The sequence below is a fragment of the Bidens hawaiensis genome, unplaced genomic scaffold (assembly GCF_021521415.1).
Source record: "Bidens hawaiensis isolate Kalapana, Puna unplaced genomic scaffold, B.hawaiensis_p1.1 tig00419464_1, whole genome shotgun sequence".
Classification (NCBI taxonomy): Eukaryota; Viridiplantae; Streptophyta; class Magnoliopsida; order Asterales; family Asteraceae; genus Bidens; species Bidens hawaiensis.
This window is the reverse complement of record NW_027504872.1, coordinates 528,107-539,203: the sequence shown is the minus strand read 5'-3', so window position 1 is coordinate 539,203 and position 11,097 is coordinate 528,107. Positions and strand designations below refer to the sequence as shown.

General features: G+C 35.7%; 2 protein-coding genes across 3 annotated transcripts; both read left to right on the top strand.

Moving 5' to 3' along the window:
- Positions 1–969: 969 nt before the first annotated feature.
- On the top strand, positions 970–5,693 carry LOC143608993 (protein LONG AFTER FAR-RED 3-like). 2 transcript variants are annotated; one of them, XM_077083874.1, is made up of 15 exons: positions 970–1,067; positions 1,161–1,291; positions 2,675–2,776; positions 2,857–2,929; positions 3,004–3,110; positions 3,186–3,309; positions 3,388–3,582; positions 3,666–3,751; positions 3,863–3,970; positions 4,566–4,661; positions 4,734–4,832; positions 4,902–4,976; positions 5,068–5,199; positions 5,270–5,385; positions 5,449–5,693. In XM_077083874.1, the coding sequence occupies exons 1-15, from the start codon at positions 974–976 to the stop codon at positions 5,618–5,620; spliced, it is 1,710 nt and encodes a 569-aa protein (XP_076939989.1). In that variant the 5' UTR covers positions 970–973; the 3' UTR covers positions 5,621–5,693. The 2 variants fall into 2 exon arrangements, with proteins under 2 accessions (XP_076939989.1, XP_076939988.1); XM_077083873.1 differs by lacking the exon at positions 970–1,067 and having other exon boundaries at positions 1,156–1,291.
- A 1,138-nt stretch (positions 5,694–6,831) lies between these two features.
- Positions 6,832–10,812, top strand: LOC143609009 (protein LONG AFTER FAR-RED 3-like). Its single transcript, XM_077083886.1, has 15 exons — positions 6,832–6,982; positions 7,532–7,689; positions 8,304–8,405; positions 8,490–8,562; positions 8,649–8,755; positions 8,830–8,953; positions 9,033–9,227; positions 9,314–9,399; positions 9,525–9,632; positions 9,725–9,820; positions 9,891–9,989; positions 10,056–10,130; positions 10,229–10,360; positions 10,446–10,561; positions 10,635–10,812. The coding sequence occupies exons 1-15, from the start codon at positions 6,865–6,867 to the stop codon at positions 10,810–10,812; spliced, it is 1,767 nt and encodes a 588-aa protein (XP_076940001.1). The 5' UTR covers positions 6,832–6,864.
- The last annotated feature ends 285 nt before the right edge of the window (positions 10,813–11,097 follow it).

Sequence of the window (11,097 nt, the reverse complement as noted above, 5' to 3'; positions counted from 1 at the left end):
TTGTCGTTAACTTTGAGTTTTAGACATTTTAAAGTTGGAAGTTTAGACATTTTAGAGTTAAAAGTCTTGAATTAATGATATTTTAAAGTTTTTTATAAACCTAAAATTGAAAACTTTGTATAAATCAAGCAGAACCATGCCGAATCAAGTAGGGGCGTTCATCGGATCGGATAACGGATTATTCGGGTTATTCGGATTTGAAAATTTTTAGACCCTATCCGAAATCCGATCCGAATTAGGAATATTCCTATCTGATCCGAATCTATCTGAATTCAATTCGGATCGGGTTCGGATAATATCCGAATAATCCGAAATTATCCGAATAATCCGAAATAAAGCTAAAAATTTTTTCTATTTTTTTGTTCCTAACATTTAATAGTTTAGAACCACAATAAACATACAAACCGGAAAATACGAATTACTTTTAACATAAATTTAAAGTTTAAACTTCAAATAATAGTCTAAAATATATACCAAACTGGAAAATAGCAATAAAAACATGTTTTTTATTCGGATTAATCGGATATCCAAATAATCCGAACAATCCGAATTTTTAAAATCCATATCCGAATCCGAATTACTTATTCGGATATTCGGATTGATCCGATCCGAATATCCGAATAAGAATTCGGATCGGTTTATTTGGGTTTCGGTTTCGGATTTCTTGAACACCCCTAGAATCAAGCCGCTCGGTTTCAAACCAAACCAAGTTCAAGCATCAAAATATCGCTCGTTTCTTTAAATTCAATCCGCTTGGTTCGGCTCACTTTCAAACTAAACCAAGTCTGAGCAAACCTACGTTCGGTTCAGTTTGGCTCGAGTAGTGTACAGCCTGTTGAAAAGAATAATAAAAAAAACATAATGATATGTGACAACTAAAATAAAATAAGAATAAAAAAGTTACATAAAGAAATCAAAGAAAGTGTGTTGAAATCTTTGGAACATCAAGGGCGATAAGATTCTTACGGCAGCCATGAACACTGTTACTGCTAGTTTATCAGCTGCTTCAATTGTTGTTGTTCTTCTTTCACTTATAATCTCACTATGCATCCACAACACCCAACATAGTTACTTACTTTACTTTACTTAACTATCATTTCAGTTTCATATTTTCGATTCATTATAATAATATCAACAATATATAATTAATTTTACTTCAGGAATCGTTGCTGACGTATTGGTAACGAATGGGACCATATATACGAGTGATTCATCTCTTCTTCTGTTTGCTGATTCCATGGCTATTCGTGACGGTAGAATCCTTCGCATAGGAAACTATTCCTATGTTCAGGTATTCTGTTCTATGTACACACTTTAATGTATAATTTTCAGTTTTATATATATACACATATACATTTTAGATGTAATTTTCAGTTTTATATATACACATATACATTTTGGCCGGAATCTTGCCAAAGAAACGACGACAAAGTCTGATTAATCACGATTTTGGCCGGATTTGACCATGACTGATTAATTGGCCGACAAGTCCAAAATTAATCAGTGGGGTGGAGACTAGCGATTAATCACCGATTAATTCATCGCTAATCGCTACTCTACCGATCAGTGGCGAAGCTTGGACTAAAACACCGGCGGGGCGGACTCAAAATGTATTTAAAAAAGTTATAAACGAGGGGGCCGGGCTCAAATTTTCAACCGAAAACGGCTTAATTTACACTACGTATAACAAATGTCGGGTGAAAAACGGGTAAATTTACATTACCGCGCAAAAAAAAGGGGGTCCGGGCTTAACTTTTCGGTCGAAAACAGCTTAATTTATACTACGTATAACAAATTTCGGATGAAAAACGGGTAAATTCACACTACCGCGCACGAAAACGGGGTCCGGGCTTAACTTTTCGGTCGAAAACGGCTTAATTTACACTACGTATAACAAATTTCGGATGAAAAACGGGTAAATTTACACTATTACGCGAAAAAACAGGGGGGGGGGGAGCTCCGGGCCCTCACTATACTTCGCCACTGCTACCAATACGATTTCATGTAATCAGAAGCAAAAATAGGTACGCGGTTAAAATCGGTACTAATCGGTCCAGATTGGTCCTTCGGTTTTAACCCGAGTTTTAAGCATCGACATTGACCCACCTCGTTCAAGTTTTTAAGCAACAGAAGATGATCAAATGAAGGTTCGAAATGTTAGAGGTTTGTTAAAAACCGATAGATATGATCAAACAAGGGTTCAATGTGCAGTGCCGGCTTTGAGTGGGGCAGGGAGGACGACCGCTCCCGGCCAGGTCACCCCGGTAGGTGGTCCATTGGCAAAGGCAAAACCTTTAAACACCTTGAGTTGGGAAGGTTTGACTGTTTGGGAGGTCTTGGGTTCAAGTCCCATAGACGACAAAAGTTATTAATAAATTCGCCTACAAAAAAATTTTAATAAGCCCATTTAAAAATTTAATTGTTTAAATCCAATAAAAAACCTTTTTACTTAAGGCCCAAAAAATTTTAACGTTTCTCGGGGACGGCCCTGTCAATGTGTGTGTGTGTGTGTGTGTAAGTTTAAAAAATTAAATAGAAATGGTGTATATGTATATAAAAGTTCGAAAAATTGCATATAAAATTCCTATCCGGTTAATCGCTATTTGGTACCCCACCGTCGGACTAGCGCCTAGCGATCTTTACAACACTGTTTATATTGTGGTCTTTAATATAGGAAGTATCTGGATATGGAACAAAGGAGTTAAATATCGAGGGGAAGATTGTCGTTCCCGGATTCATTGATTCTCATGTCCACTTGCTTTTTGGAGGACTCCAGGTTTTGCACTAATTCAACTTCCTCCTATAATATTTTAACTAACTTAACCAATAAGCTAACCGACTAAAAACTGAAATCAGATGGCGCGAGTGGAAGTGCGAGGCGTGAACACGAAGGTTGAGTTCATCAGAAAGGTTAAAGAAGCAGTTAAAAGTAAGTCCTCCAATCACACTATTTTACTTTTTTTTGTTATGTTATGAAATTGTAACATGATATACATTTTGTAGACATGAAAGAAGGTAGTTGGTTATTGGGTGGCGGATGGAATAATGATCTTTGGGGAGGAGAATTGCCATCCGCTTCGTGGATTGATGATATTACACCTCATCATCCTGTAAGTAACTTTACATACTGACATACTGTAACGGTTGATATAAACTGTTATAATCATGAATTCTTTTATTTGCAGGTTTGGCTTTCAAGGATGGATGGTCACATGGGTTTGGCTAACTCTTTGGCTCTAAAAATAGCCGGTGTTACGAGTAATACGCAAGATCCAGTTGGTGGAACTATTAGCAGAAATGAACACGGAGGTAATTTGAAACTTTAAACTTGTGGCGTATATGCCAGGTCAGCTTGCTGACTCGTGTATTTGGAATCTGTATATGCAGAGCCAACAGGACTTATGATTGATGCTGCAATGAAGGTTATTCTTTCGTGTATCCCAGAAGTTTCTGTAGAAGAACGGAGACAAGCATTGGACCGAGCTAGCAGGTATGTGTTAACGAGAGGTGTGACTACGGTTGTTGATTTTGGAAGATATTTTCCTGGTGCAACGGTAGAACATTCATGGGAAGATTTCACAGGTTTTTTGGTTTGTTTACATTATTATTATTATTATTTTATATCCATGGTTGACCACGGTTTGACTTACTCTGATAACTTGCAGATGTTTACAAATGGGCCGATTTATCTGGAAGAATGAAGATCAGGGTTTGCCTTTTTTTTCCAATGCCAACATGGTCACGTCTCGCTGTACGACGCTACTGGTTATCCATAATTTGACTTCAAAACTTTGTTTACGTTTGCTAATGAGTACATATTCAGATATTAGCATTGAATTTGATTTTCTTGTATTTATGTTAGGATATGGTTCAAACAACGGGTCGTAGGGTGAGCCAGTGGATATCTATAGGCGGTGTTAAAGCTTTCGCTGACGGGTCGTTGGGGTCCAACAGTGCGCTTTTCCACGAGGTGTGAAAAATAACAATAATAATAATTTTAATTTTAAGTAGGGGTGGCAAATGTGACCCATGGGTTGTATTAAAATGTATATAATGGGTCAAACTAAAAAAAGAAAATGATTGAAACAGGTCAAAACGGGTTGACATTTCTTGAAGTTTTTTTTTTATTAGAACGAGAAAACGGAGGAAACTTTTTAGTACTTTTACTTTTTTAGTTTTTGATTTATATTTCGAGTTATGATTTTTTAATTAATTTTTTTGGATTTTTTAATGAGGGGTTTTTGAAATCTCAACCCATTTTGACCCAATTCAAAAACCCTCATTAAAAAATTCAAAAAAATTAATTAAAAAATCATAACTCAAAATATAAATCAAAAACTAAAAAAGTAAAAGTACTAAAAACTTTCTTCCGTTTTCTTCTTCCACAAAAAAAAACTTCAAGAAATGTCAACCCGGTTTAACCCATTTCAATCATTTTCTTTATTTAGTTTGACCCATTATATACATTTTAATATAGCTCATTCAACCCAATGGGTCACATTTGCCACCCCTAATTTTAAGTCAAAACTTATTGTTGAAATAGAACTAATTCATGTTTCTTGTAGCCATACACTGACGAGCCGTGGAATCTTGGACTCCACGTTACAGATGTAGAAAGCTTATATAATATGACCATGCAATCCGATAAATCTGGCCTCCAGGTATTAAATGTGTGCTTCATTGTATACATCTAAGTATGTAACAACATTACTTGACAATAAAACTTGTATCAGGTTGCAATTCATGCTATTGGAGACAAGGCCAACGATTTGGTTTTGGATATGTACAAATCAGTCGCTTCAACAAACGTGAAGAGGGATAGGAGATTTCGGGTATATTTTATTTAAAAAAAATATTATGTAGACGTTTTTTATAAATTAATAATATGCCCGTTTTTGCAGATTGAACACGCTCAACATTTGACACTTGAAAGTGTATCCAAGTTTGGTGAACAAGGAATCGTTGCTTCGGTGCAGGTAATTAAAGTGCTTAATTTTTATAACTTTTTATTACTTTATAAATTTACGCATATATGTTCATCATAAATAGTTAAAAATTTGTTGACAGCCAGATCAAATGTTAGGCGATGCTGACACGGCAGTTAAAAAGATTGGGCTCGAAAGGACGCAGAAAGGATCTTATTTATATCAATCACTCGTTGCTCACAACGCACTTGTGGCATTAGGTTCTGATTGGCCTGTGAGAACACTATTCATTAATTACTTTTGTAAATCGTTATATATACTTTTTACCGATGGTAAAATTTCAGGTAGTAGATATTAATCCGTTAAATGGTATTAAGACTGCAATTACGAGGATACCTCCTGGTTGGGATAAGCCTTGGAATTCAGCAGAGTGCATGAAACTAACTGATGCATTAAACGCGTAAGTAAACATATTATTGTATTATGCACATACAGTTTGTAAACATGTTAACCACTTTCACAGGCACACGATTTCTGCAGCACGTGCATGTTTTCTTGACGAGGATATAGGCTCCTTGTCGGCTGGCAAGATGGCCGATTTTGTGATATTGAACACTTGTGTGTGGGACCAGTTGGCGCACGAAACTACTTCAGTTGCAGCGACATATGTTGGAGGTGTGCAGGCTTATCCTTGAAACTTATGAGCCGAGAAAAATTACAGTTGAAGTACACCAATGCAAAAGGATCACTAGGTAAAATGTTCATTAAGTAGGTTAGTGAGATTTTTATTTACTGTATGATGTATTTTTTGTGTTGATGTTGTATCATGTTAATTGTTCTGTTATGCTTATGGATACAAAAATGTGTTTAAAGATAATAAGTTATAGAGGGTGGCTGGTGGTGGTACTGGCGGTGGTGGCTTCTAGTAGAAATAATTTACAAGCTGTCAAGACTCAAAAGAAAATAAAATTTTACATTCTTTAAACTCAAAAGTTTTGTATATATGAGTTCCAGTTAAGCATATAAGAACAAACTATATTATGAGTTATCAGTATCAACATTCATGGTCCAATTTTAATGGTGGTTATGCAAATCCGTGAGTCGAATCGTTAGTCATAGTTTTTGAATTTTGTAAACCGAACAAAACCATCGCATAACTGAAACAACTTGGTTAAACAGACATATATCAAAGCATGAATTTTCCTTTTTTAATGAAACTCGAGAACACCTCTTTTAAATTTTTCTTTCTTAAATGAAACTCAGGAACACAACATATTTTTACCATCTCTTCTTTTCCTTCCCTTTCCTCAGTTAAGTGAAACTCGGGAACACAGTGCGAGTCTCGTTGACGAGAGAAAGGAAATAAAGGTTTTCCTTCCCATTCTTTCCTTTCTTCCCACACTTTCTTTCCTTCCAATTCCTTTTAAATTGAAAAGAAACCAATCACCTCCATTTTACTTTATACATGTTTCTCTTCCTTTTCTTTTCCTTTTAATGAAACTCAGGAACACACATATTCTTCAATCTTTCTCTCTCTCTTCATAAATAAAATTTGGAAACACAACCATCTCAATCTTTCGGTTCCTCCCTTAGGCAAAACTTGGGAAAGTAAAGAAAAAATTAAAAAAAATGTTCTCGAATTTCATTAACGAAAAGAAAAGGAGAGAAAATAAAGAGTAAAATGACGGGAAAAAATGCCATTAGAAAGAAAAGAAGAAAGGAGAAGATAAACATAGAAAATTTTATTTCATTCCATTTGGTTCCTCTCCATAAAAAATAAAATAAATGAAAACACAAAATCTTGAAGATTCTTTTAATATATACAAAACAACAAACTAAGTACGTTACGTACCAAGATCCAACCTGTCTTGTCTTGGAATCTTGTTAGGAATCCTAATCATATTCAGCCATCGGAGACTCCAAAGCCAAAGCCATCAACATGAACATGAATATGAATATGAAGAATACTACTACCACTAGTTTATCAGCAGCTTCACTCCTTATTCTTCTTCTTTCATTCATAATCTCACACAACTTCCATATTATTATCATCCATTGTTAGTTACATAACACTTAACAAACCAACATTCATTTCATTTTCACATTTTCACCCCAAGGAAGGGAGATCCACTCTACGACCGGCAGATTTGCTCGTCTTTGGTTGGGCCGGGGGAAAACACGCTTGTGTTGACCTAACAGGGGTATCTCCCTTAGCTGGTTTGAGGGATAATGGGTTTGTAGCTGGAATGAAAAGGGCTGAAACGAATAAGGTGGAGAAACATGCTAAAGCCTGCGAAGAGAACCAACATGTTTTTGTCCCTCTGGCTTTTGATACATTTGGCTCCTTGGCACCGGAAGCTATCCGTTTTCTAACCAGGGTCCAACAGGTTGTGCATAGCAATGTGTCGACTCCAAAGGAGCAGGGGTATGTCTTTAGCAGGTTAGGGTTTGCAATTCAGAAAGGGGTGGCGGCGCAACTTGTTGCCCGCATACCTGCTATATTGATGTAATATCTATGTTTCTACGTATTGGAACCCAATTTTTAACACATCTATTTTATAATTATTTAAGCATTATAAAATAAAAAAAAATTTATTTTCTTGCAGATGTATCAACCAGCTGGTGGTTTTCATCATCTTCGGGTATTGTTGCTGACGTGTTGGTGACAAATGGGACCATATACACTAGTCATGTTATGTTTGCTGATTCTATGGCTATTCGTGACGGACGAATACTCCGCATTGGAAACTATTCATATGTTCAGGTATTATTATATTATGTTATATTTATATATATTCATGCACTTATGTTTGAATGATTAAATTGTTTGTTTGTTTGTTAGGGTTTATAAGCAGGTTAGTGACCTAATTAATTAGTAGTAATTTAATCAACATTAAAATGTGTGATGAATATTAATCAACTTTAATTCTTTCAAGATTTCACTTATGTCTGTTGAACAAGGAATTTCGTTCGATTAACTAAATGAACAAACACGAACATAAGCCATGTTCGTTCAATTGTGTCCATGAACGTTCGACGACAATGTGTTCGTTTATATTTGTTCACGGAAGGTTTTTAATGACTTTTCTAATCTTATCATATAGATTTAAGCAACATTATTATTATTATTATTATTAACTATAAAACAAATACATATATAATTAGCACTATGTGATTGATTTATGTCAATTAATATATAAATATAAATGTTAAAAAAACACACCAACACAAATTTGGTTCATTTGTTAATATATGAATGTTAACAGTTCACAAACAAGTTCATTTTCTTAATGGGCGAACACGAACAGGTTGTTTCGTATTCGTTTACAGGTTACAGCCATACTTATATCTGAGTTCGTTCTGTGTTGTTCAATGCAGGAAGTATCTGGATATGGAACGAAGGAGTTAAATCTCGAGGGGAAGATTGTCGTTCCCGGATTCATTGATTCTCATGTCCACTTCCTTTTTGGAGGACTCCAGGTTCTGCACTAATTCATTTCAGCTTCCTCCTATAATATTTAACTAACTTAACTGATTAGCTAACTGACTGAGAAATGAAAACAGATGGCGGGAGTCGAAGTACGAGGCGTGAACACGAAGGACGAGTTTGTTAAAAAGGTTAAAGAAGCAGTTAAAAGTAAGTCATGATCCAGTCATGCTATTTTTTTTTTATTATTTTTTTTTGTTATGTTAAAAAATTGTAACATGATATACATATTGCAGACATGAAAGAAGGTGGTTGGTTATTGGGCGGTGGATGGAATAATGATCTTTGGGGAGGAGAATCGCCATCCGCTTCGTGGATTGACGATATTACACCTCATCATCCTGTAAGTAACATTACATACTGACATACTATAACAGTTAATATAAACTCGTTATGATCAAATTCTTTGATATGCAGGTATGGCTTACTCGGATGGATGGTCACATGGGTTTGGCTAACTCTTTGGCTCTAAAGTTAGCTGGTGTTACGAGTAATACGCAAGATCCAGTTGGTGGAACCATTAGCAGAAATGAACATGGAGGTAATTTAAGTTAAACGATTAGTCGATAGTAGATACCAGATTAGCTTGCTGACTCGCTGATTCGTTTATTTATATGCAGAACCTACAGGACTGATGATTGATGCTGCAATGAAGCTTATTCTTTCGTGTATTCCAGAAGTTTCTGTAGAAGAACGCAGACAAGCATTGGACCGAGCTAGCAGACATGCTTTAATGAGGGGTGTGACTACAGTTGTTGACGTTGGAAGATATTTTCCTGGCGCGCCCGAAGAGCATTCATGGGAAGATTTTACAGGTTTTTTAGTTCGTTCACGTTATCATATTAATATTCATTTTTGAACTATGGTTGACCAAGTTACACTTTCTCTGATAAACTTGCAGATGTTTACAAATGGGCCGATTTATCTGGAAGAATGATGGTTAGAGTTTGCCTTTTCTTTCCAATGTCGACATGGTCACGTCTCGCTGTATGACTCTACTGGTTATCCATAGTTTTGACTTCACAACTGTTTTTACATTTGCTAAACCGTTTAATGAGTTGCATATTAAGTTATTAATTAACATTGAATTTGATTTTCTTGTTTTATGTTAGGATATGGTTCAAACAACGGGTCGTAGGGTGAGCCAGTGGATATATTTAGGCGGTGTTAAAGCTTTTTCTGACGGATCATTGGGGTCGAACAGTGCGCTTTTCCATAAGGTGTGAATAATAATAATAATAACAATAATAATAATAATAACTTATAAGTCAAGATTATTTTTTACTTACATTTTAATTCATGTTTCTTGTAGCCATATGCTGACGAGTCAACGAATCTTGGACTCCAAGTTACAGATATAGAAAGCTTATATTATTTAACCGTGCAATCCGACAAATCTGGCCTCCAGGTATTTTTTTTTAAACTATCGTTAAATGCGTGCTTCGTTGAATATATGTCAGTATGCAAACTTGCATCAGGTTGCAATTCATGCTATTGGAGACAAGGCCAATGACTTGGTTTTGGATATGTACAAATCAGTTGTTACAACCAACGGGAAGAAAGATCGGAGATTCCGGGTATATTTTATTTTAAAAATATTATTTAAACTTTTTTATAAATTAATAATATGTCCGGTTTTGCAGATTGAACACGCTCAACATTTGACACTTGAAAGTATATCCAAGTTTGGTGAACAAGGAATTGTTGCTTCTGTGCAGGTAATTAAACTATTAAAATACTTAATTTATGACTTTTATGACTTTTAAATTTGCAAATATATATTCATAAGCAATGGTTGAAAAAAAACTATTGACAGCCGGATCATTTGTTGGACGATGCTGACTCAGCGCTTAAAAAAATCGGGCTAGAGAGGACGCAGAAAGGATCTTATTTATTTCAGTCACTCCATGCTGGCAATGCACTTGTGGCATTTGGTTCTGATTGGCCTGTGAGAACACTTTTAGTTAACCATTTTTGTAAACCGTTATGTTTAGTTGTTTACTATGTATCGATGGTAAAACTTTTAATTTCAGGTTGCGGACATTAATCCTTTAAATAGTATAAAGACTGCAATAGCGAGGATACCGTCTGGTTGGGATAAGCCTTGGAATTCAGCGGAGTGTATGAAGTTAACTGATGCATTAAACGCGTAAGTAAACATATTACATATTGTTTTATGCACATACACATACAGTTTATAAACATGTTAACCACTTTCACAGGCACACGATTTCTGCAGCACGTGCATGTTTTCTTGACGAGGATATAGGGTCGTTGTCTGTTGGCAAGATAGCAGATTTTGTCATATTGAACACTTGTGTGTGGGACCAGTTGGCGCACGAAACCACTTCAGTTGCAGCAACATGTCAGTGGCGTGCAGGCTTATCCTTGAGACTTTGAGTCACAGATGAAAACAAAAGATACTTGTGTTGATTAAGTAGGTAGTTTGATGTCATTGATTAGTGATGATTTAATTTATTGTATGATATGATTTTTGTGTTGATGTGGTTTCATGATCAGTGGTGAAGCTTGGGCAAGTTTTTTTTTTTTTTTTTTGGGGGGGGGGGCTCTAATTTTTGGTCGAAAACAGGTAAATTTACACTACATATACAAATTTCCCGGGGAAAACGGGTAAATTTACACTATTGCGCAAAAAAACAGGGGGCCGGGCCCTCACTAAGCTTC

Bases quoted from the DNA above. Each gene is read 5' to 3' on its own strand.
- LOC143608993 (XM_077083874.1), top strand. From the start codon at position 974: ATGAACACTGTTACTGCTAGTTTATCAGCTGCTTCAATTGTTGTTGTT. The intron at 3,111-3,185 runs GTAAGTAACTTT...TTTTATTTGCAG, and splicing joins ATATTACACCTCATCATCCT to GTTTGGCTTTCAAGGATGGA. The intron at 3,310-3,387 runs GTAATTTGAAAC...CTGTATATGCAG, and splicing joins TAGCAGAAATGAACACGGAG to AGCCAACAGGACTTATGATT.
- LOC143609009 (XM_077083886.1), top strand. From the start codon at position 6,865: ATGAACATGAATATGAATATGAAGAATACTACTACCACTAGTTTATCA. The intron at 9,400-9,524 runs GTATGACTCTAC...GTTTTATGTTAG, and splicing joins CGACATGGTCACGTCTCGCT to GATATGGTTCAAACAACGGG. The intron at 10,131-10,228 runs GTAATTAAACTA...AACTATTGACAG, and splicing joins GAATTGTTGCTTCTGTGCAG to CCGGATCATTTGTTGGACGA.